Source organism: Balaenoptera borealis, assembly GCF_965194805.1.
Source record: "Balaenoptera borealis genome assembly, chromosome: 13".
NCBI classification, from domain to species: Eukaryota; Metazoa; Chordata; class Mammalia; order Artiodactyla; family Balaenopteridae; genus Balaenoptera; species Balaenoptera borealis.
The window spans coordinates 74,917,912-74,943,479 of NC_138870.1; the positions used below are offsets into that span (position 1 = coordinate 74,917,912).

Here is a 25,568-nt window from a genome sequence, read left to right on the forward strand (position 1 = left end):
GCGGGGATTCATGATGGGATTATTGCCCTGAGAAGAGACATCAGAGAGCTTGTTCCCACTCTGTCTTTCCCCCCATGCGCTTGCACGCGCGCACACACACACACACACAAAGAGTTTATGTGAACATACAGCAAGATGGCAGCTGTCTTCAAGCCAGAAAAAGAGCCTTCTCCAGAATCCAACCATGCTGGCACCCTGATCTCAGACTTCCAGCCTCCAGAAATGTGAGAAAATAAACTTCTGTCACTTAAGCCACACAGTCTATGGAATTTTGTTATGGCAACCGAAGCTGAAGAATCCAATATGTAACAATAGTACCATTAACACTCCTTAAGAAAAAAAAAAAAAAACCTTTTAATATAACTCATTATCCAGCAAGAGTTTTAATTTCCTGAATTGCTTCATAAACTGTTTCTAGTTGGATTGTGAGAATTAGGACCCAAACGTTGTTCTCAAGACAAATCTACAAAACAAACATTCAGAGAAGTTTAGCTTCTTGCTTTTTCCTTCCAGAGGAGGCAGTTATCTCCTTCTCCCACAGGTAATTATTTAATTTGTTTTATGATTTAACAGTCTATATTTTAAATATAAGCAAAGATACAATTATATTCATAATACCTTCCCATTTCTAAGATAAATAATAGTATATTTATATTTTCTTTAACTGCTTTTGATGTGATACATTTTTTTGTTACAGTTTGCTTCTTAACCTCATAGTAATTTAAATTTATTTCTTCAATCATCTTTATGGACTTCGTTTCACATCTATTTAAGTAGTTTTTCAATTGTTTAATAAATAAATACAAAAATGACAGAAAGGGATCCTTTGTATCTATTTTACATGTTTGAATCAGGAGTTTATAATTTCTCAATTGTTTTTATGAACCATTCCAAAATATCTTTCCAAGTTGGAGTTAAATGATGTGTCTGAATTTTATCAATTTCTTTCTTCTCATGTGTTTTGACTTTTTGTTTTGAATCTTTAAAAAATATATGTTAGAAGTCTTTAAAATGTCATTATGTCCCAACAGCCTTACACTGGGGAGGACATCTTGTTACACAAAAACACATTAGAAGGTCCAAGTTTTCATGTGTTTAAAATACTCTATCTAAACAAGAGGACCCTGAAAAGAAAAAATATTAATAGTTGCAAAATACCAAAGTAATCAGCAATTTTAGGTACTGTGTAAACTGCTTTTACTCTGATGAGATTAAGGGAATGAATTGAACAGGATACATACTCTATGTTCTTACATGTGCTTTTTAAAAAATCCTTGCAGCTGCTCTGTAAAAGACACTGTTAAGTGAATGATAAGACAAGCCACAGACGGGTAGAAAATATGCGCAGCAACACATATTTGACAGAGGTCTTGCATCTAAAATATGCAAAGAAGTCTTAAAATTCAACAATAAGAAAATAACCCAATTTTAAAATGGACAAAAGATTTGAACAGACATCTCACCAAAGAAGATATACAGATGGCAAATAAGCATATGAAAAGATGCTCATTTGTCATCAGGGAACCGCAAATTAAAACAACAATAATATGCAATTACCTACCGATTAGGATAGCTAAAAAAAAACAACAACAAAAACTGACAGTAACAATGGCTGGCAAGGCTGTGGAGCATCAGGACCTCTCACTCACAGCTGCTGGGAATGCTGAATGGTGCAGCCACTTTAGAAGACAGTTTGCATTTTCTCACAAACCTCAACAGTCTTACCATACAGTCCAGCAATTGTACTCCTTAATATTTACCCAACTGATTTGAAAAGTGATGTCCACAAAAAATTGAATGTTTATAGCTGCTTTATTCATAATCACCAAAAACTGGAAACAACTGAGATGTCCTTAATAGGTGAATGGATAAACAAACTATAATACATTCATACAATGGAATATTATTCAGTGACAAAAAGAAATGAGCTGTCAAGCCATGAAAGACATAGATGAATCTTCAATGCATATTGCTAATTAAAAGAAGCCAGCCTGAAAAGGCTACATATTGTAGGATTTCAATTATATGACATTCTGGAAAAAGTAAAAACTATAAAGACAATTAAAAATCAGTGGTTTCCAGAGGTACAGGGGGAGGGGAAGGAAGACTAACTATGTAAAGCACAAGGGATTTTTTAGGGCAATGAAACAATTCTGTATAATAATATAATGTTGGATATACAATGCTATGCATTTGTCAGTGTCCTCACATACAGATTTTCTGGTTCTATAAACATGGCAATTTTGTTAAATTCTATTGTGTTTCCTCACCATTAAGAGAAAAAGAAAGTATGGTTTGTTTATAAATATATACTCTGCCTTACTGAGTATTTTCTGGTAAGGAAAGCTACTGTTTTGGTGAGGCATTAATAAATCCTGATTCTTCCATTTACAATTTACAGGTGACTGTGATGATTGTGAGAATTTTCCAAAAACTGGCTTCTGGTTCCATTCATTTTTAACCTTGTTTCTCCTCCTTCACCCACATACTTCTGGGGCCAGGTCCATAGGACACATTCGCCAGGGCATCATGACACAGCCTCTGACCACACACCTTTGGGTCATGATGCCCTAGTGAATTGGCACAGTGGTCAGTGGGAGAGTTGCTGGAAGCCATTGCCACACAGAACATCTACTAATACCTAAAAGATAAATGGAATAAAGATAAATGGATATATTTCTATGTGAATATATTGCTAGGCCCCCTGCTATGACTTATAAAAGACCTATGTAAGTGAGGACCAAGCATTTAAGCTTCTCCAGCTTCACAGAAAATCAGCTTCCGGGTGCTAGGAGTCTTTGGAAGTTCTCTTTAATTTTTTTCACTTTTCAAGGTAAAATAGCAATCGGGATTGCTAACAGTGAGAATGGGGAATGAGGTGGGTGGTTTGGGAGAGAAAATAATATATGAAATAGCTATGAGAATGGAAATAGACTAGGGAAATATAATTATTGAGCAGCATTAGGACCCACCTGAAGTTCATGGGAAGGAATTTATAGAGAAACCAGTAGGCAGGATGGTATACTGTACTGCAGCCATGTTTAGCCACACAAGTATAGACAAAGAGTGGGTGGAGAACTGGATTTGAGCAGGGGCATCATTTACCAAGCAAATATTAGGAAGTGAGGGGGATCAAGAGAGAGGAAGCTGTAGGCAATAGAATGATTCTAATGCTGGATATGAATTTTAACCTGCATAAGGAGAGGGGAGGGGATATCAGAGGTTGACAGTTAGTGGATAATGGTAGAATCAATAGATTGACAGGCCTTGTGGATCAAAGGATCGTTGGAATTGAATCCATGAGGGGGTAAACTGGAAAGATACAAAGTGGTGGCAAGAAATGGGATGCATGGTATTGAGATATGGATGAGTTGCTGTTATTGGAAGCGACAAAGCCTACAGGGTGACCATCAGACTAAGTGGCTAGGGTGGTGTTGAGGACTGGCTCACTAAGAGAGACATTTCAAGGACCAGAAAGGACAGGGTGTTGAAAGGATCATTTATATGTGTATCAAAATCCCAAGAAATAAGACAGGAGTACAGATGAGTTGAGTGACAGTGAACTAGGTGCTCATACCATCAAGAAATGAAGGAGAAGAACCTGAGAGTTAGTACATGAAAGCAACAGTGAACAGCAGTGGGTATGTAATATGATAACATGAGATTCAAATCTGGGAGGGATTAGGGAGTGATGACCCAGAAGCAGCAATGAGAACCAGAGAACTCACTGCCAGACACAGTGACAGTTATGGAGGAAACACAGCCACCAACTGAGAGGGCTGAAGAGGCAGATATATACTCAAAAGAGAGCCACATTTTCATTTTGAAGGAAAAGTTCTGAAAGTACATTGGATTTTGCTAAGTATGGACTGGAATTCCAAAAGGCACACATTATAGTACAATTTCAATGTCCATCTATAATTTCCTGGCTATGGTAGTGGATAAAGGTTTATCTGGGCTGATGCAGAGTGTTACACATTCTTCTAATAAATGGGAAAAGTAAGGTTAGAGAATAGTATTACATAAATATGTATGTACACATAGTTTTTCTGAGTACCTGTTTTCCTCTGGAGGAACGAACTTTAATGTTGGAGAATTTTACCTTTATTTTATACTCTGCTGTAGTACACAATTGCAATGCATGATGATGTGAGACAAAATATGAATACTTATTGGGTCTTTGATATTAAGGAATTATTTTTAATTTTTCTTAGGTGTGACAAAGGTATTGATTATGTTTTAAAATTTGTAATTTAGAGATACACATATAAATATTTACAGATCAAATATTTGTAGGTATTAGCCTAAAAATAATATGAAAGGGGTGGTGGGTAAGGGGTATAATAGGTGACTTAGATAAAATAAGATCATTCAGCAGTTAAGTAAGATTGAAGCTAGGTTATGGTTACATGGAAGTTCATTACACTACTCTACTTTTGCATATATTTCAAACTGTCCATGATAAAAAGTTTTAGGAAATAACTTTTAACTTATTGAACATTGCAATACGTAATTTCTATTCAGATCAAATTTTGTTTCAATTCCATGCTTTATTATTGCATTAAATTTGGGGAATGCAATGATATAAGTCTTCATGGTCCTAGTCCTCATGTTGTTTATAACTTAAAGGGGAAAACAAACAATTAGCAACCCCCTGCCCCCCCCAAAAAATTATGAGATGTGTTGAGGAGGGCCTTATAAACCATGTTGAGTTTGGGTTTGGTCCTGAAAAATAATGAGAAGCCATTTCAGTGTTTTAATCAGAGAAAAGTATTATCAGTTGTCTCCATATTATTCACTCTAACATGAGGAACTGATTGAAAAAGGGCTAAATAGTTGAGGAGTGCGATCAGTTACAAGGCTATTATTGTCTAGGCTTATATTGATGGAAGTTTGTAATATAAAGCATGAGCAGAGGAGGAAAAGTCAGCAAAGAAACTGAAAAGAAATGGTGGGTGAATAAGTGTGATGTCATAAAGCTAGAGGATGTGGTCTCAGGAGTCCAATACCAACCAGGGGTTAGGTAGGATGATTATTTATTGCCTAAACCACGTAAGCCATAATGGTGTATGATCTTGCCATTCCATCCCTCTTCTCAGAAACATGCAATGGCTTCCCATGGCGCCTAAGAACAATCTGCCCTCCTTGTGGCATTCAAGGCTCTGGTCTCATCTCACTGTGTATCTCTTTATGCACTGTATGCTCAGGACACACGGGTTGGATTTGATGGGATAAGTTGAGAAATTTTAAAACTTCTTGCTTTGGAAAACACTGCCCAGGCTGGGCATAATTATCCTTCTTTATCAAAATTTCTCATCCTTGTAAATCTTAGCCCAAACACCAACTCCCCCATTATCATCCCTAGTCTATCCATTTCTTCTTCCTGTGTGCCCCAAGTACATTAACTAGACCGCAGTTTTGCGCTTAGGTAATTACTTCACTGTGGCTTTATGCAGTTGACAGTGGTTTTCCTATCTTCTCCCCAACTAAGTTAGAAACCTCTTGAGATCCAATAATGTATTAATTCAACTTTACCTTCTTTGATTACCTTACCTATCTTCCTTGAATACTTAACCAATACATATTTATTGGAATAAAATGATTTATCTCCTTTTGTGCATATTACAACAAAATCTAGAGTAATGATAATGTTTCCACAGAAAAATTTGAGTTTAGCTTAAATGCTCAACCATGTTATGAACATGTGTGATAACTTTAAGATAATGACAGGGCAAATTTGAGTGCATAAAATTCTTTATTTAGAACAATAAAGTATGTGTATATATAATGTAATTTCAAATTCAAACCTGTATAAAAAAGGGTCAGGACATAAACCTATTTTAAAAAGTACACATACAGTACATACACATACACATCACATTTTACAACCTTTTTTATTTAATTAAACTTCAGTCATAATAAAACTATAGAATAATGTTGACATACATTTACATTACAATATGCAAACTCCAATCTATGACTGAACTAGCAATATATCTGTGCATCCATCTAAATGTCTGAATACTTTAAGTCCATTGATTTAAAAATTAGTGGCAAGTGGACACTATAATCACACATTAATCCTTAGAATATAGGAGAATAGGGTATTTTGATCGGAAATTTTTATTTAGTGAGTCATAGCTCAGAAATCAAGTAACTGAAAATACTATGGTTTTTAGTTTAAACAATTTTATTTTAAAAAACAACATAATTAAGATGTAATTGGAGACGGCGGTTATAAATACATATACAATGCTTAGGAAACATTTTAGGATCAAGAATATCCATTTTAATATGGATTATTTCAAAACAGTATCTTGTTAGGAAATGAAAGAACCATTATTTTATCTTTACAGACAAAGGCATTTCCAGCAACACCATAAACTGTGTGATCAAACACCACAAATAAAGTGGTTGGAATTTCAATCTGAATGTTTATATTTTAATGCCAATTTCAGAATAATACTGTTTCAAAACAAGCTGGCTTTCTTTAAAATTCTTATCCCACTTTCCAATTCAACTGAAATATATTCCAACTGAAATATAATTTATGGTTTACCCATCTCCAAATGGATTCTAAAGTATCTTTTTGCACTTAACAACTTTATAAGCATCTTACATTTTCTGCTCTTAGCTTTTAAGAAAATGAGAGCATTTAAATGCTTAATTTGGTATACTTCCAAATGTTACACACATCTTATCTTTTCCTGGGTAAAATGTACTCTTGGTTTTCATTCTTCAGAGGTGATCCAAAAATGTTTATTTAAGCAAAAGAAAAAGCCATCTCTTGTGTAAGTGGTTATCCAACTCACCCTACAGGAGACTGATTTTCACTTTTACGAATGGACCCTATTTACATTACAAACAAGAACAGCCATAGCTTTTTATGTTCAAATTGCTTATTCACAGAGATCAGAGTTGGATATTTTATATGATAGTTTCAGCTCTATTTTATCATCTTTGTCAGTCACATATCAATAGGTTTCTCTCATACCTATGGTATGACCTGACTTCACCATATAGATAAATAAAAATTGAGAGCCAAAGAAGGGCAGTGATTTACCAATACCTGTTAATGGCAGAGTGGAAGCTCCTGACAATTTTTCCTAACATCCATCCCACTATGTCAAACTGCCTTCTTGAAAAATATATTTCTTAGTTAAATTAGAATAGGTAGGGAATGGCTAAAAGCCCCATACTGGAATTACATTTTGAAACCAGAACCTAGCTTCAGAAAAACATTAAGAAATATCCATGAATTCTGAATGGATTTTTCTATTAATTTAAAACTTCATTTGTATTAGAATACCAAAATATGCCACAAAGTTTCTCCAAAGTACTTTAATTCTTACTAAAAGCAGATATTTCATTGTGAACATACTTTATCATACATTGTCATTTTTCACATAGTTAATCCTTTTCAAAGAGAATAGGGTACTTGTTCTATTAAAGTATTGAAAAAAATAACTTGTTTCTGACTCATTAGAAACCGGCTGTGTGGTAAGCACATCAGATTATAATACAAAATCCAGCAACGCTTTGATATCACAGGGCAGGCACCGTTTATCAGTGCCAGTTTCTCTATAGATTTGGGTTCTACCACAGAGGTACAAAGCTTAATTATACTTTATACTAAAGTATAATTTAGAATCTGCAGACTTCTGAAACCAGTTTAAAAGACAATTTTGAAACATTACAAAAGAGAACTATCAGATACATGGCACCAATTTAAAAGGTGATTTTACAGTTTAAGATGTCAGTTGTGAGTTTTCCATGATTTATAAAGGATGTTCAGAACACATATTGGATAAAATAAAGCAAAGACATATATGTATATATATATATTTTAATCTCCAAGTAGATATGACAGTTCATTCCCAAGCAACTACCAACCAAAGTAATGTTCAGCATTTTTCTATTGTTCGTGTATTTTACTGAATTTTAGTGTTTTAAAAATTGGTAATCCACACAACTCTCAATGAACCAATACATTTAATTAGGCAGAATACATCTCCCTTCGCCTACCATGCCAGATTTCATAACTTGCTGAATTTGTTTATTTAACTCTATCGATTAGGACCATGTCCTTGTGTGTTAAAACCCAGCTACCAGCTTTGAGAACAAAAGTACATCTATTATACTCTAAAGCTCATTAAGCAGCATTTTTACATACTTACAAAAACTGAACCCATTGCTGAAACAAACTATTAGATTGAGAAGTATCAATCTTCTCAATCGACACATGACCTACACACATACTCATGTTAATCTATGTCTATTTTCTTCAAAACAATCAATATCACACACTGAGACAGGTCCTTTCAGCCATTAAATTGATCTCTGGTTTTATTATATATAATCAGTTGTACCATGGGATATTTGAGGGACTGAATAAATTAATGCAGCTTCCCAAAGCATCTGGGTTGTATTTTAGAGACATGACTAGTGTTTGAGGAACCACAGCACTTTAGAGAAGGGATCGTAGAAATCATCTGAGCTCTTTGGTATAAAAAAGAGCAAAGGCCACTTACTAGAGTTGTATTTGAATTAGCTTTGAACATAAGCTAAAATCCAACTCTACTAGAAATTCTTGGACTTTTGAAAACAAAGGAAAGATAGCAGTTTTTCATGCCCTTCTCTATCACTGCATTGAAAATAGTCATGTGACTGTGATAGACATGGCAATGATGCTATCACAAGGATCAAGTTAGAATGGAAAGCTTTGGATTCCTTTATGTGTACGTTTGTGATATATTAAAAGAATCTTGATCAAAATAAGCCAAAAGAAATCATTCTTTGACCTTAGTCAGATGTTCCTTTGAAATAAAAAAAAAATGGCAAGGGAAATTCACTTAATGTCTTACAAGTTCTGGTTTAAAAATGCAATGTCCATCTTGGGAATTCCTGTCAAGTTCACTCAATATGACAAAAACGCTGTCGCATATTTTAATAGCAAACTGACATGCGTAACTACATAAAGCTTTCTTTTTATTTTTAATTCATAAACCTTAATGAATACAGAGTGCCTGATTTTAAATAATGGATCCTTTAAACAGATAATGGTGATTATACTATAAATAACTAAAGTTTCCTGATTCCCTGCATTCTTGAAAAAGCCAAGTCACCTAGTTTTCAACACCCATATTAGCATGTGAGTGTGGTTATCTAACCATAGATACTAAATATCATAATTTATATTTACTCTCTCCCACAGCAGAAATTGAAAATGCGGCCTCCATACATTCAGTGATTTCTCCTAAGTCCCTTTACGTAACTCTGTAATAGTTTTAGAATAGAAACATTTCGTAATATAATTTGCAAGCACAATTTGTACACGCCATCGTGGTCAAGGGCAAAGGCTGACTTCACCAGGGGTGCCAGATGCCCTCCTCGGCAGACTGTTCTGCTGGAGTGTCCACAGCTTCTTCGTGTGATGACTCTTTCGGAGTCTCTCCTCTGCGAAGGCATCACTGGTGTAATTCAGTACCGGCTGCCCTGCATGACTAAAGTCAGACAACCATGTCCATTTGTCTAGTGGGACGTGGTTGAGCACACTCTGTGTCAGAAAGAGACCAAGCTCAGACCCATATCATTCATTGATCAGCAGCTGTAAGACTGACCTGCGCCTACTCCCACCCTCTTTTCCCACTGCTTTCTAAATGAACAGTGGCTGATGCTATTGAGTTTTTGTTTTTTGAATTTTTTCTAGATCCCTTTGGTAAAAATGATGACCCCCCCCCACTATCCAGGCTGAAATCTACTTGCAGAGACCAAGATAACTATGAACTGCAGGTTGTAACTGTAAAATAAAGCTATGTGGTTTTTCAACAATTAGACGTTTCTGGAGGCATGCAAAACGGTATGTGCAGTCTGGGACACGTGCTTTCTCTCCCAACATCAGCTGCAAGTTCTAATTAAGACCACAAATCCCCCAGGTCCTTAAAATAGAGTCCTGCTCCGTGCAAGTTCTTCTTTACAGATGATTAATTCAGTGCCAGTTTCACAGTGAAACACTTTGTTCCAATTTCTGAATCATCCACATAGTCATGGGTAGCAAGAACAGATAAAGATGCGGTCTGTCACTCCAGACAGAATAGGAATTTGTTTAAAGCTGCTTCATTTATGAAGCAAACGTGAACTGTTACCCGCCTAGAGAAGAAAAAAGAGAGATTATAGCATATCTGCTTTCTGCCTTCTTTTCATTCTCAGTAGCTGAATTCATATGACTACAGAATGAGTAATAGATTTACAATGTATGCTTCGCTTACACAGCCTAAAATAACTTGACAAATGTTTCCTAGATGCAGTGATCAGTCACTCGCTGATCTCCCTAGTAACATTTCACATAATCTGAAATGACCTTACTGTTTACTGAGTGTCTCTTCCCATTAGAATGTAAGCCCCATGAGGACATAGAGCTTTTGTTTATCTTTTTCACTGCTGTACTCCAACACCTAGAACAGTGCCTGGTACAAAATAGATATGGGTGTCCCTGCTTTTTCAAAGTTCCCTTTATACCACTTTGCTTTTACAAAAGACCTACTTTAGTACCTTTTTTTTTTTTTTAACATCTTTATTGGAGTATAATTGCTTTACAATGGTGTGTTAGTTTCTGCTTTATAACTAGTACCTGTTTTCGACAAACGAAAGAAATCCAAAGAGGATTTTTGCTTTTATGAAAAAAGGCAAAAAGAGACCGTCGCATTCAGGGTTTGTTCTGCAGTGAGCCTACAGAGGCAGCGTGCACCGCCAGCAGTGAGAGTGGCACCGCCAAGTTCCTTCCCCGGAACTACACTTAGCATCTCAGCATAAAGCCACCATAGCTTTGAATTGTGTCTATGAGCATCTGTGCTTTACATCGAGATTTATTTTATGCATCCCATTAGCAAGATGTATCCTAAGGTGATTGCTTCTTTGCTTTAAGCCATTTTGGTTGAAGACAGGTTTCATTGGAATGCTCTACTTTTGCATAGCGCTGGAGGGGGCCACTTGTACTCAACAAATATTTCTTGAACATAGAGTGGATGAATGAATACTCTGTGGCTTTCATACCCCCAGGCACACCACAAATTATCTCCATTTCTGATAAGAGGGTTATCAATCTATGTAGCCTTGAATTTCTCTAACAAGGCTACGAAGAGGTTGTAAACAGGTGGTGAGGGGAGAGGGTCTGAAGAACAATGGCGGTGTTCAGAGTGGAGAAGTGGAGATTGATGGAGTGGCATGAAAGAGATATCTGGGACAGGTGGAGAGGCTGATCAGAGGCCACCCACAAATGACAGCCTCCTAGCCACAGATCAGTGCCAGTATCCTGACTGCCTAGCCAGGTTCTAGCAATCACTTCTCCCAACTGAGGAAATAGCAGCAGTAAGATCTCCTTTAGTACTGTCAGCCAAAAAAAGAAAGATAGAAATCCTGGCACCACATCCTGACAAAGCCTATGGGGAAGTTCATTTGGCTGCAGCACAGCTTACTGTACTTGGTGAAGCATGAAAGCCAGACTCTGTTTTAGTTTTTCAGTGCTTGTGTTAAACCACTGAGCTATGGACTCAGCTTTCAGATTTTTCAACTTTCAAGTCAAGTATTTGTACTTCCTTACCTTTTTTTTTTTTTTTTAAATTATAGGCAGCATTTGCATGCTATCTTTAATCACAACCCCTAAATAAATATGTATTTTGCATTTAGTTTCTTCCCTACTCTTTTCCTATTTTGTCCTTATTTATCAATCCCAGAACCAGAGATCACTGGTTTTAAAATGTTTGATATCATTACATAGACTATATATAAAACTTTATAGTATGAGTGATAAGAAGTACAGTGTTTTTTTCCAGTAATATGCTAAATGTATATTACTCTAATGTAATATATAAAACGTATGCAATCATTAAATGTAGTATATTGAAAATGTAAATATATAAAATGTAATAATATACTAAAAAGCATATTACATGACAAGTTACCAAACAGAGAACTCTACAAAATAGAAAACCTGTATTTAGGAAAGCAGAATTAAATACTGAAGGAAAAATGAACAGGCATTAAGAGCAAATTTCAGAAATGCAAATTACCTAGCAGATATTTTAAAAATAAAACTTGGTTAGAAAAGCAGAAGGAAATCACAAAAAAGCAAAATATATATTTTTAAAAAGCTACAAATACCTTGAAACTCTAAACTTAAGCGTAGAGAAGCAAGATTGGAAATCTATTCTGATTATGTCTTTGGATCATTTAGCAAAGAAAACAAACTTAAAAGCCAACAACTGGTTTCCCATAGAACGAAACTACCATTTTTATAATACCGTGGATTCTGGCAACAACCTCATGAAATAAATAGGGTGAGTGTTATTATCCCCTCAATACGTTTAAAGAATCAGGGGTTAAAAGACAACTGACTCATCCAGGAACCTACAGCTAGTTAAGGTGCAGATTAGACCCAAGTCTAATCCCTTCTAATCCTCTGCATCACAATGTATCTACAGAGAGCAAGCTCCAAACCAAAGCCTTCAAAGCTCTAGAAATTCTTAGGAAATATGTGGTAAAGAGTCAAAGATCTGGCCATTGGTAACCAACCATTATTGAGTCCTGTGCAATAAATGTCCCAGCATAACTTGCCCTCATCCCTATTCCAGTTCTAGGATCGACTTTCTTCTGTCTTAGATCTACTGGAAACTTGCAGGTTGTGTTTCTTTAATGAATCTCTCCACCAGCCTAATTATAATAAGAATTACTTTCTAGGGACTTCCCTGGTGGCCCAGGGGTTAAGAATCCTCCTGCCAATGCAGGGGACACGGGTTCGAGCCCTAGTCCGGGAAGACCCCACATGCCACGGAGCAACTAAGCCCGTGTGCCACAACTACTGAGCCTGTGCTCTAGAGCCCACGAGCCACAACTACTGAGCCTGCATGCCACAACTACTGAAGCCCGCACGCCTAGAGCCCGTGCTCTGCAACAAGAGAAGCCACTGCAATGAGAAGCCCGTGCACCACAACGAAGACCCAACACAGCCAAAAATAAATAAATAAAATAAATTAAAAAAAAAAAAAAAAAAGAATTACTTTCTACACTTACCATGCTGGGATAAGTCCCTAAACATCGCCATCTCAGTATCTACAAACTCATGCTATTTACCGTCAACCAAACTGGGCCTTCTCCGTGATTACTCGGTCCTTCTCCCAAGGTCTCAATTAAAATTCTTTGTGGATGACTTCCCAACCCTAAATCTATTATTTCCAGCCCTTACTGTACTCTGAATTTCCAGTGAAGCATATTTGGCCACTGGTTAATAACTACTAACGGCTCCTTCTCCCATTTTTTTCTAATGGCACTGCCATCTGGTTAGTCCCATAGGCTCCAAATCATCCCTGATTACTGCCTGTGATGTCAAGCCTCACATCCCATCAGGAACTAGGACTTATTGATTCTTTCACTGCAGTGACTCCAAAATGGCCTATGCTTTCCTATTTCCATGGCTGTGACCCTAGTTCAGGTTGTCATTCTCTCACATCTGTTTTGAAGATTGGCCTCCTAAGTGGACTCCTTGACTCCAGGTCACCACGCCCATCCATCTGGCCATGCCAACGTCTGATTACTTTCCTAAACCTCTGCTTTGATTGTATTACTCACGTCTTTTCTAAACCCTCCAACAACTCCTTATATTACTCAATAGAGTGTAAGCCCTGTACTTGGAATTCAGATCCTGTTTCAAACTGATGCCCATCCTTTCTCAGCATTTCAACCCTTTCTGTGTACTTCTACTGGAGTCCAGCTGTACAAACTCTTGAACACAGTCTGTACTTTTGGCTCCCTGATTTAACTTATGCCATTTGCAGTATCTGGATTTACCCCTTCCCTATTGCCAGTAAAATTTTAGCAATCATCCAAGATCCAGTTCCATACAAATGCCACCTCCATCACCCATACAATAAAGCCTTTCTCAGAGTGATTTCTCTCCCCTGTTAAATAAGACAATTGTGTATGGGTGGTACAATTCTATGGGATGCCATCTGTACCATTCGTTATCTAGAGCTATGTTCAGGGCACATTCTGTACAACCATATGCAGTGGCTTTGCCTTTGATTCCTTATTGCATTTCTTTCTCAGCTCCTTTTGTTGTTTTTTAACCAAAAGCTCCTTTAGTCTGTTTTAAAATAGGTTATTATGCATATGTCTTATCTCCTTTTGTAGGCCATAAGCAATTTGAGGACAGAACTAGGTTATATTAAGCTTTGCATCCAACAATGCACCCACTAGAGCTTGTTGGTGTCACATTTGTGGTTAGAATGAAGAGTAAAATTGTGCTATGATCTACTCTATTTCTTTCTCTTAAACTGTGCTACACGCAACCCAATAAATGAAAAATCCTTCTGGGATGCCACATACGTATACTTGTCATCAGCTAGTTGACTAAGTACATTTTTAACTTTTCACAGAGATAATTTCATGTTTGATGTCAAATAAACACAGCTCTCGTATATTTTCTCTTAGAGGCAACTTCTTTTGTTTCTGGTTCATTATCTACATTCCTTCCTTGTATTTAAAATATCAAATCCTCCTCTTCATTTTCCAATTATAGGTTGGAGAACTATTCCATATGTTTTCTATTCTAGTGTTCCAATATTTGTCCTGGTTTAATTTGTTTTAGTTCGTGAAACTTCTATTTCAGGGAGAAATCCTTGCCACAAACCTGAGTCATTCCTTATATTATTTTCCCCTTTTTTTCTTAAGCAAGAAAATGACTATAATCCAAATTATATCTAATTTTTAAAATATATAATTACAACTCCACATTTCATTTCTATCTTGGTACTTTTTACTACTGTTCTTCTTATTTCTTGGCATATTTCCTCTCCTACCATGTCATAGTCTGTTCTCCCAAGCCTTTCCCTCCACCACATCCCTTTCCCCAAATTATACTCAAATTTCCTTGGCAGGTTTTACCAAACCTCTGTTGGTACAAGGAACAGGCTTTCTCTATACAATGCGTACTCAATAAATGGTTACAAATGATACATATATATTTTGACTTCGGGGGTTGCAGATTCATGATAATGAGCTGCTTCTTTTTTCTTCCTTTTATCTATCTATCTTGCCCTCAGTATTTGAATTCTTATTTACTTCTACCTACACACGTCTATTTTTGTTTTTACTCCATAAATTTTATTCTCACATTACTGCAATTCTCTGAGGTATTCATCCATCTCTCCATTCATTTATTCAACAGATACATTCATCACTTGCATGTGCAAAGTGTAAACTATATAGTTTAATGGGATTCCAAAATGAAATTCAGAAACCAATCCTGTCCTCTAAGAGCTTATGGTTTAGAAGAGGACACAAAACGTCTACGTAAGTGGCTGTGAGTAAGTAATGTCTATGTAAGTAACAGTAACTAATACCATATTAATATTGTATGAAATGTAATACAAAATATAATTAGAGGGCCATAAAAGAGAGATGAATTTCATTTGGGAAGGCAGCTTTTTGGAGGTGGTGGTTCTGAACTGAGCCTTGAGAGAGCTTTGCAGAGATGGTGAGGAATAAGGTCATCATCTATTTTACACCAACTCCTCAATGATATGTGATGAGTTTATTTCTAAACAATTTGGGGCTTCTTTAACCTGTCTGATTTCATTCGTTTAATTATATGAGTAATATTTCAGATTTTAAGAAAAATAATTTAGCCATTTCCCATATGACTGTATTCCCCCTTGCTGTACATACTTTGCTGTCCTACTGACCAAAATCAGCAAATTAAGCACACACATACACATACAAGATAAAAATAAACCTTACTGCACTTTTTAAAAGATTGTTTTAAAACATTTTATTGCAGTAAGAACACTTAACACAAGATCTACCCTCTGAACACAGTTTTAAATACACAATGTAGCTTTTTTTAGCTCTAAGCATTATGTTGTAGAGCAGGTCTCTACACCGTATTTGTCTTGCAAAACAAAAACAACCTTAAAAAAAAAGGCCACTTCAGCAGAACTATCTTCCTTACTACTTGGTGAGATTTTCATTTAGGGTTTATTTATTCACTCAGTCACTTCTTCAACAGACATTTATTGAGCGCCTACAATGCTTAGGCAACAAGTGAGGTACTTGTGAGGAGATACAGCAAGAACCAGACAGCCTCAGTTCCTGTCCTTGTATGTCCCCTGACTAGTATGTGTAAGTTGCTTGACTACAGCTGCTTTAAAATGCCATCTTTCTTTCTCCTAGACAAGTGCCCTGGGCTTTTCCATCATAATCCATTTCCCAAATGTCACAGGACAAATGCCACAATTAAACACCACATCACCTATGTGCCAAAACAGGATGCCAGTGATGCCATCCAAAAGCAAACCACAGAGAACATTACTTGAGCCTTTAAGGTTCAATGAACCATTTAATGTGTAGTTGGTGGATGTCTGGCTTAAGGGAACTGAAACAGCAGACGGGGAAAAAACAGTAGGTTTGTACTGGGATTGGAGGTCAAAGAAATATGTTTCTTGGAATAACAATGATTTCAGCTTGGGGAATACGGCACCTGAAAATAAAAAGGGTCAAGGGAAGGGTTTATTCCTTTACAGTGTTTGACAGGAAACATGAGCCTAGAGAGAGCTAGGATGGGAGCAGAAGAAAGAAAGGGTGCTATTCATGCTCCAGAGGTGGTGATCAAGGGCATGATTCAAGGCAAAAATGAAGTCTGTGTAATAGCAGGGTTAAAGTGTTAGAGGCATATGTGACATAATTACTATTTTTATACGATGTTATTTTGGGTTGTTGAAAAAGGATGTTTGATAAAAGTGAGTTCCTGGAGGAGACAAGAGGCTCTGTGACCCAGTTCCCCTGGGGAAGGTTCAATCTAGAGAGAAATCTCTGAATCTGGGACAGAAGGGAAAGCTGGAAGGACAGTGACCTGTAAGGAAAAGGTGACGCGCACCAGAGACCATGTCTATAATAATCGGGCGAGTAAATGATCCTCTAACCGCGAGGGAGTGCAGGGGAAGAACTGAAGATTTAGGAAGATGAAAGAACACTCATACACCACTGTAATAAATGGGGGTTCAGGAGCAGAACAGAATTAACAGTGAGTTGGCAGAAGTACAAATGGGAAGAGCATGCATGACGTTGGATCAGGTTAGTGCCATTCAGGGTGCTCCCTGCACCGCGTCTGCAGCTTGGGAGTTGAGAAAGTAGACAGGAGAGGGGAGAGGAGGTATAAACATCAGCGCCCTCTGGTCATGTTTTCCTAGTCTCCCTTCTCCCCAGGCCCTTCACAGACCCACACAATCCCAACAGGTTATCTCTCCCCGGTTTATATTCAGTGTGTCCTGGGCTCTGGCCTGTGATGAGGCACAAGTATTACCAGTCATGTGGCAAGTGGCACTTTACCTTGACAATTTCCCTCTCCTACTGTATGGGATTTTGACCTTTTCTCCTTTTCCTTAAAATAGCAGGGCAATGTTTTTGATTTTTGCTTGTTTCAGCATTTAACACATGAGATACTTTTCCTATCATGTTATAGTAATCACACCTAATTGAAATTGATTTTATTTATTCTTCCTCTATTAATAATATTTTATTTTAGTCCTACTTTGCCCCTTGTCTAATTTATTTTCTGGCCTCAAGAATAGGAAACACTCAGAAATTCCCTGGTGGCCCAGTGGTTAGGACTCCATGCTTTCACTGAAGGCACGGGTTCAACCCCTGGTTGGGGAACTAAGATCCCCCAAGTCCCAGTGGCGCAGCCAAAAAAAAAAAAAAAATTGGGAAACACTCAACTGTTAATGCTTTGTATATCTCCCATACAAGATGAATCCACTAAACTGGAATAATACTGCTTGCCTTTCAAAACTTGAGAATGCACAATTCAATTACGTAACAGTTTCAGCTAACACACTGACCCCAGCTTGATAGAAGACTTAATAAATTTTGGTGTCTAGGATGCTGTATAGTTCTTGTTATATCTTTCAACTTGAATTCTTAAAACTTACCAATGTACGAAAGTAACAGTGTTGATACAAGCCACAATTACACTTCTTGAAACTCTCTCTCTTTTTCTTGCAACATACTGAAAAAGAATAAGAAACATGTTTATTTGCATTTAGACAGAGATTCTGAAGTAACCATGATCTGGGCATTGTAAAGGGCAGTTTTCATTTTTCTGTAAATACAGTAGCAAAAGATTGCAAAATTGAGTGGGAAGCTTACCTTCATAATATTAGTATAGGGAAGAGGGAAGACTTCATCTGCTTCCACATAGTCTCCCCAAGTAGTTAAAAAATTCTCTACGCATATGCAGGTACACATACAGAAAATGCTTATATGCACTTAATATGTGAATATGTACACATGCAGCATGATATAAGAGAAAATAACATGCCATATGAAAACTATAACTGAATGTAAAATCAAAGCATTGGTCCTGGAGCAGTATGGGATAGGGTAAAAAAGTGATCAGCGTCAGCTACCACAAGTGGCAAGGTCTCACAAAACAATTTTTGTATTTGGCTTTGAAGAAAATACTGAGTAGGTTGAGAAAAATTAAGGGCTCTGAAAGCCAGAGTGAGGTCAAATATATGAAGTATGCAAGAGAAAAATCACTGAAAGTATCTTGACTAGGAAGTGATATTAAGAATGGGGTTTAGGGCTTCCCTGGTGGCGCAGTGGTTGAGAATCTGCCTGCTAATGCAGGGGACACGGGTTCGAGCCCTGGTCTGGGAAGATCCCACATGCCGCGGAGCAGCTGGGCCCGTGAGCCATAACTACTGAGGCTGTGCGTCTGGAGCCTGTGCTCCGCAACGGGAGAGGCCGCGACAGTAAGAGACCCGCGCACCGCGATGAAGAGTGGCCCCTGCTTGCCGCAACTAGAGAAAGCCCTCGCACAGAAACGCAGACCCAACACAGCCAAAAATAAATTAATTAATTAATTAATTTAAAAAAAAAAAAAGAAAAGAAAAACTCCTAGCTAACATCTTAAAAAAAAAAAAAAGAATGGGGTTTACAGAAGAAAGACAAAGGTGGAGTTTAGAAAGACCGAGGAAAAGAAAGGTTCTGTGGCAGCAACTCAGTCAAGACATAATAAAGATATGCATGAAGATAATGACTATTGCCAAGAAAGAGCTAAGCATGTCTTGGCTATAGTGTGGAAAAGAGGAGAATAAGCAAACATGCCTCCCGAGCTCCATGACCAGGAACGTGAGCAAGATTCTGCTGTTTATAGAAATAAAGAGAGCAGAGATGATACTGTCAGAAGGGTCATGAAGATGATTATGTGAAGGTGTTTCCCAAGTAAATGGAGATGTAGGATTGAAGAGGCAATGAGAGATCAGAAATGTGGATAAAACTTGGAAGACATCAGTTGGGAGCTGCCATCATGAGAGTGAAACACTTCTTAAAGGTGTTATGAGCACATGCACGGGATGTGAAGTGGCGAGGTCAAGCTTACTTATGCACACATTTAGTAAAACAAAATACCTTATCTCATTATCCTCTTCATTAATCTGTATATTTTCAACTGCCCTTGTAAGAGTTGGTTGTTTCTTCTGGGAAAAGAACAGTGATATATACATATATTGTAAAAATATCAATATATCATGTGCTATTTAAGAGGTAAACAGTCTCCACTTCTATGTTTTCATCAGCCTGCAGCATATAAAAATACTTTTGCAATAAGAAATTATGAAAAATGCACAGTTTTATCAACTCAGCATTTTTAGGATGTTGGAGATGAAAGAATAATAAAGAAACTGAAAGATTTAAATAGTAATCAAATAAAAAGACATTTCAAAAAGCTGAGTTGCAATCATTTAGCACATTTAAAAATTTTAGACAGGCTTCAAGACAAAGAGAAGAAAAGAGTAGAAATACAAAATAGCAGATCATACAAATGGCATTTCTAGCTGGTTTTAATCAAATCATCATATGATTTTTCAGCCTATTTCTTCCTTTTTATATTTAGTTCAGGCTAATAAAACCAGTTTGCATTTTCTTATGTATGCATGCTCAGCTAGAGGGGTGGTCTTCAAAGGATAATGAGGAATGGGGGAACCTTTCTAAGATGCACGATCTGTGGAGGTTATGAATTAAAATATATCCCATCTTATTGTTTTCTTGGTAGGATCCTTTCTTAGAAAAGGTCAGTTTGTTAGCTAATCATTGATGTAATAGAGTATGAACAAATAAATATATAAAGTTCAGAAATTTTGTGATCAAGGGGAAAAAAAAAAACAAATAGCAACACTTACCTTCCAGTATAAGGCTCCAAAAGCAAACCCAATTACAAGAGAAAAGAATGCTGGCAATGCTACGGCTGCCCATTGTAGGCTGGAGTCTTCAATGGGATTTGAGGCCTTCCCTGTAATTTAAACAGTACAGTGGTGAACACAGTTTATCCATGCCAGAGGTTTTGCTCTCATCCTGTGGTTGTTCCCAACTGTTTCCGAAATGTACTCTTGACCTATCTGTTTAAAATATTTAAAACACTGATTTTCCTGCTTGCACTACAAGTCGATGTAGTCTCCAAAAGATACAAGTTGAAAAAAGAAAGAAACCCCACAGACAGAAGGCTATTTGACTTGGTTAATGCGGACCCATATGGAACACAGATGACATATACCTGCAAATGATTTATATCATCAAGCAAATCCATCTTCCATGCCTTTATCTTCTAATATCTTCTCACTTTCTCACACTTCACATCTTGCCAAGAAAGTTTAAAGAAGACATTTTGCAACCCGGATCAAGGTCTGGATGCATGCATCAAGCTATGTTTGGCCTGCCTCAAATATTAAGTTAATACCTGTACCTTGTGGTTAGAGTACTTTTAGGGACCTCAAGTTTAGAATTATGGTGTCTCCTCATCACATCTTCAGCTGACATTTATTGGATGCCAGGTAGGGCCCAGAACTGTACTATGGAGTAAAGGTTTGAATTTTCAGAATTTCTGTGTTTGGAAGTCTGAGACTACTGAACATGAAAGAATGGCTGGAAGTACCAGTGTCTCCTTAAGCTGACTCTAAATATGTAATTTAGTGAGAGAGAAGACACACACATGAGTTTAACTTGGGACACCTCCCTTCACCCTGCTTTGCTCTTCCATGAGAAGCAGAATGATTCAGGAATTAAACAACACATCTCCCCCAAGCGTCTCTTGCTCCCAACACAAAACTTAACATGTTGACAGATTTTTCTGTCTATCATCTCCTTACAAGGAACAGCTTAGTTGTTTGAAAACATTGACACATATGTGTCAACTTGTAAGAGTTAAACTTTCAGTTTTCTTTTGAAGATGTAATACATTTAGAAATTGTACACTTTCAACAATTGTATGATCAAAATGTAAACCAATCCAAGGGAAAGTGACTGTTTTGGGCTATGATATTTTGCAATGATACTTGGGTACTGTGTCAGCCTATAGTCACCTATTTAACAGATAAAGTACCTAAAGTACATAATATAAAAGAACCAAACCACTGTATGTGTATCAGCATTTAAGATGGAAAAATAAACTCATAGATTTAACCGAAGAGGCAAGAAACAAATGTTATCTATTATAGTGAGAACAGGAATTGCCCATTTCCCTACCATTGCTAAACTTGGTACAGGAAATTCATTAATTCTATGATTCTTATGTTTCCAAAGAGGCTCTCAAAACAGTAAGTTTGTGCTGGGGTGGGGAATGGAGGGGGATGTAGTGAGTCATGGGTGTCCCTTATACTAAGGGACATTGGGTAAAGTGGAATCTTCCATTCACGTAACCATGAATCACTTCCTTAAGACTAGACTGACAGCTCTTTTGGCCCACCTCACATCCTACAGCCCCATGGAAATATGTTTTAGGCATCTTAAATTAAAGCTCAACATGAATTCTATCACCAAATTAAGCCTTAGTTATAAAATGGGATTTGGTATAACTGAAGTAATACTGTTATTCCAATAATATAGCTATTTTAAGGGTTATATAAGATTATGTGTACTTGTCGGGGATTTTACTACCATTTATAAAGGTGTTTTCTATGAGGAAATGGATTTGGAGTTAACACGCAATTCCGACCATTTTAGAAATGTTTATATCATTATCTGTAAATAATTTGGCTGTTTGTGTTTATATTCCAGTGACATGTTTGAATTCTCCTTGATGGCCAGCCCACTATGGTCCACACTGTCTACTGGGATTGCTGGCATGTGATTATGATTTGGCCAGGTGACATACATAGACATATACAGAGAGAACAAAGAAAGCTATTAATATTTTGTCCCCAGCTCCAATGGAAAACTAATGAGCTAAGATGGTGCTATGGAGAACTCCATTACCTATGTTTGGACAGCCAGATGCCCCAGAATCAAGGCAGCTAAAACCCTGCTCTTCTTGTTCTATCCAAAAGTCAAATCTTGAATTGCATCAATCAGACCAGAAGAAAGGCCACACCCACCAGCAATAAGCTTGCTACAGAGTGAGGTGTTCTGGGACTCCCCACTCAAAATCTTTCTCAGGTAGGAGGACAGCCCCTGAAGGAGGTGTTTCTTTAGAGGCTAAAGAAAGCTCACCTCCCTCTACCAGAGCACTGTGACTTTTTAACCACTTTAAACTTCCACCCCTAGGACTATGGCCCTGAACAAAGTTCTGGAATCTGACTAACACGCAGCAGCAGTCCTCCGGCAGGAGAGAGGGAGGGAGAAGGGAGGGGGTCAGACCCACAGGAACTGAGCTTCCCTCCCACAGAGGTGTCACCTTGCTTTCCTTATTTCTCTTGTTAATGCAAATGGCTTCACAGCCAGGCCTTGGGTTCTCTTCAGTGATCCTGCCATTCCTCTTCCAGGGAGAGAAAAATTGATGTTATCAGAAAAGGCTTGCTTACGCCTCCAGGGCATGACTCCCAATACTTACTACTGCTGCTATCCGCCAGGAATCAATGAGGCCAGGGATCAATGAGATCTGAATTATGTGCCTCAAGGCCCATATGAAGGGTATTAGGGCCAAAGCTTTTCTTTTATGAAAAGATCGCCCCAGAAAGTGTATGGGGTGGTGGAGCTCATCTGGACAGGATTTGAGTAATCCCAAATTCCTGGGTTGTTTTCATATTAATTGTATCTCATTATTATGAAAGCTGTCCACAGTTCAAAATTTGGGTGAACTGATTTGTGTGGTTTGACTAATAACATCAGACATCTGTACAAACACAGAACACAAAAAAACTGTGCTACAGTTTTGCTGAACTCCTTTGTAGAGTGAGTCTGCTTATGGGGACCATGCCTATGAACATGGCTCTCTCCTTGGTCCTTAAAAAGTATGCAACTCAGTATTCTCCCTTGATTCAGATTCAAAGCTCACCACAGGCTTGCCGGCACTTCAAAGCTCACCACTGACCCAGCCTTGGTGCTAGATCTCATTGTTCTAATAATTAATGATGAACATGTACTATACATCAAGCATGGCTCCAAGTATACATGTGCTAACTCATTTAAAACTCACAGAAAACCTGTGAAGGAGAGATTATCAACCTCCATTTGATTGAGGAGTCCAGAGAGATTAAGACAGTTGCCCAAGGTCACATAGCTAGCCAAGGTCTAGAGCTGGGATATAAACCCAGGCAGCCTGACTCAAGACTGTCTAGAAGATGAGTAAGTTAATGCCAAAGTAAGGATTTTCTTCCCTATCATTTAAATATACTATCTGTAAGAATCTCAATCATTTTGAAAACATCCTTTTAGCTTGGTACAAAGGATATTATTGTAACTTTGAAAACACAGTTCCCTTTGGATAACTTATACACTTGTACATTATCCCATGATTCTCCCTTATAAGCTACAGAGAGGGCACTTACACCTCTGGATTCCTCCTTCATATGCACTGGTCCTCTGGCCAGCATGGCCACATTTGGGGTCTGTCTTATCCCTGAAAACTAGCATGCTTTCTTCAAATTTCCATGACCCTACTCCCGAAAAAGTCTTACCTCCTTTATGCTACAACTAAAAGCTTTTACATACTTCTATTATACATATTATATTATAATATAAATAATATATATTATAAAATACTATGACTATTTTTATTTGTGTCTGTTTCTCCTATGAGAATGTACACTACATAAGAACTAGTCTTGTGCATGGGTATCTAAGTGCCAATGGTTAACAATGGTTGGAGTTAATAATAAGGTATCTAGAAAAAACACATATTTTTAGATAACAACCCACTTTCATATTACCCATGAATCAAAGAAGAAATCACAAGAATTGAAGTATTTTAAAGGTATGATAATGGACACACAACATATCAGAATGTGTAGAATATAGCTAAAGCTGCTTTTAATGAAATTTATACCTTTAAGTGCTTATATTAGAAAAGAAGAATGGTTTAGAGTCAATGATCTACTTTTTCTACCTTAAGAACTTAAGAAGTTTGGGGGCTTCCCTGGTGGCACAGTGGTTGAGAGTCCGCCTGCCGATGCAGGGGACACGGGTTCGAGCCCTGGTCTGGGAGGACCCCACATGCCGCAGAGCAGCTGGGCCCATGAGCCACAATTACTGAGCCTGAGCATCTGGAGCCTGTGCTCCGCAACAAGAGAGGCTGCGATAGTGAGAGGCCCGCGCACCGCGATGAAGAGTGGCCCCCGCTTGCCGCAACTGGAGAAAGCCCTCGCGCAGAAACGAAGACCCAACACAGCCATAAATAAATAATAAACAAATACTTTAAAAAAAAAAAAGAACTTAAGAAGTTAGAACAAATTGAGCAAATTAAACCCAAAGTAGAAGTAGGGAAATAATAAAGATAAGATTAGAAATCAATGAAATACAAACAGAATTTAAGAAGACAAAATTTCTTCTTTGGAAAGATTAATAATATTCATAGTTAGTAGGAAAGACCTTAACTGACTTAACACACAAAGAGTCTTTTCAAAACTTTTCAGATCCAATGTGTTATGTGATTCAGAATTTTTGATCTTAGAAGGTTTGGTCCTGTAAATATTGTATATTATATAATATCTTCAATGAGGTCTGGGTAGCACCCTATAATCAAACACATTAATATTTCCTAGTGAAATGCATAGATATTCACTTTTAGAAAGATAAATATTATAAATAGCCTCATCACAATTCAGGTCAGGTTTTGTTGGCAAAAATTCCAAAACAAATTGGATTTTAGAGCTTTTTCTTTTAATTTCTGAATTGTAGCATTGCTATTGTGGATTTGTATTAAATTGATTACTCCTTTTTACAGATAGGTCTTTGATGTCCTTGAACATATGAGAGTGCCCCATTACTAAGTCTTAAGGGATGACTTTCTTAGCTAAGATCAAAGGATGAATTTTTTCCTCCTACAGTTGCCATGAGGCTAGAGGATCAGGATATTTAGTAAATCCAATGACCTTTATAGTGACCTTTGCCTACATTTGAAAAAAAGACATTAGACTTCCAGGTAACTGGGTTCTTCTTCACCACTGAGGACAGAAATTTCAGAGAAAGAATATTCTCCCCCAACATGTAATTTTATAGTAAAATAACAAAAATCATCAAATTTCTAAACACACAACAAAACAGAACAGAAAGTATCCTTGGAATTTTATACAACCAGCACTTGT

At 37.3% G+C, this 25,568-nt stretch overlaps 1 protein-coding gene and 1 long non-coding RNA gene across 4 annotated transcripts in view; one reads left to right on the forward strand and one right to left on the reverse strand.

Moving 5' to 3' along the window:
* The window catches only part of LOC309609848, a 298,578-nt gene that overhangs the window by 214,059 nt on the left and 58,951 nt on the right, over positions 1-25,568 (forward strand). The gene's annotated exons all lie outside the window — the stretch shown is intronic.
* Positions 580-25,568, reverse strand: part of KITLG (KIT ligand) — a 92,083-nt gene continuing 67,094 nt past the window's right edge. For all 3 annotated transcript variants that reach the window (XM_082351848.1, XM_082351849.1, XM_082351847.1), the window contains 4 exons: positions 20,235-20,344; positions 19,465-19,532; positions 17,982-18,058; positions 580-10,149 (listed from right to left, as the gene is read on the reverse strand). In XM_082351848.1, coding sequence (XP_082207974.1) covers positions 18,019-18,058; positions 19,465-19,532; positions 20,235-20,344 — 218 coding nt within the window. In that variant the 3' untranslated portion in view covers positions 580-10,149; positions 17,982-18,018. The remainder of the gene's footprint in view (positions 10,150-17,981; positions 18,059-19,464; positions 19,533-20,234; positions 20,345-25,568) is intronic.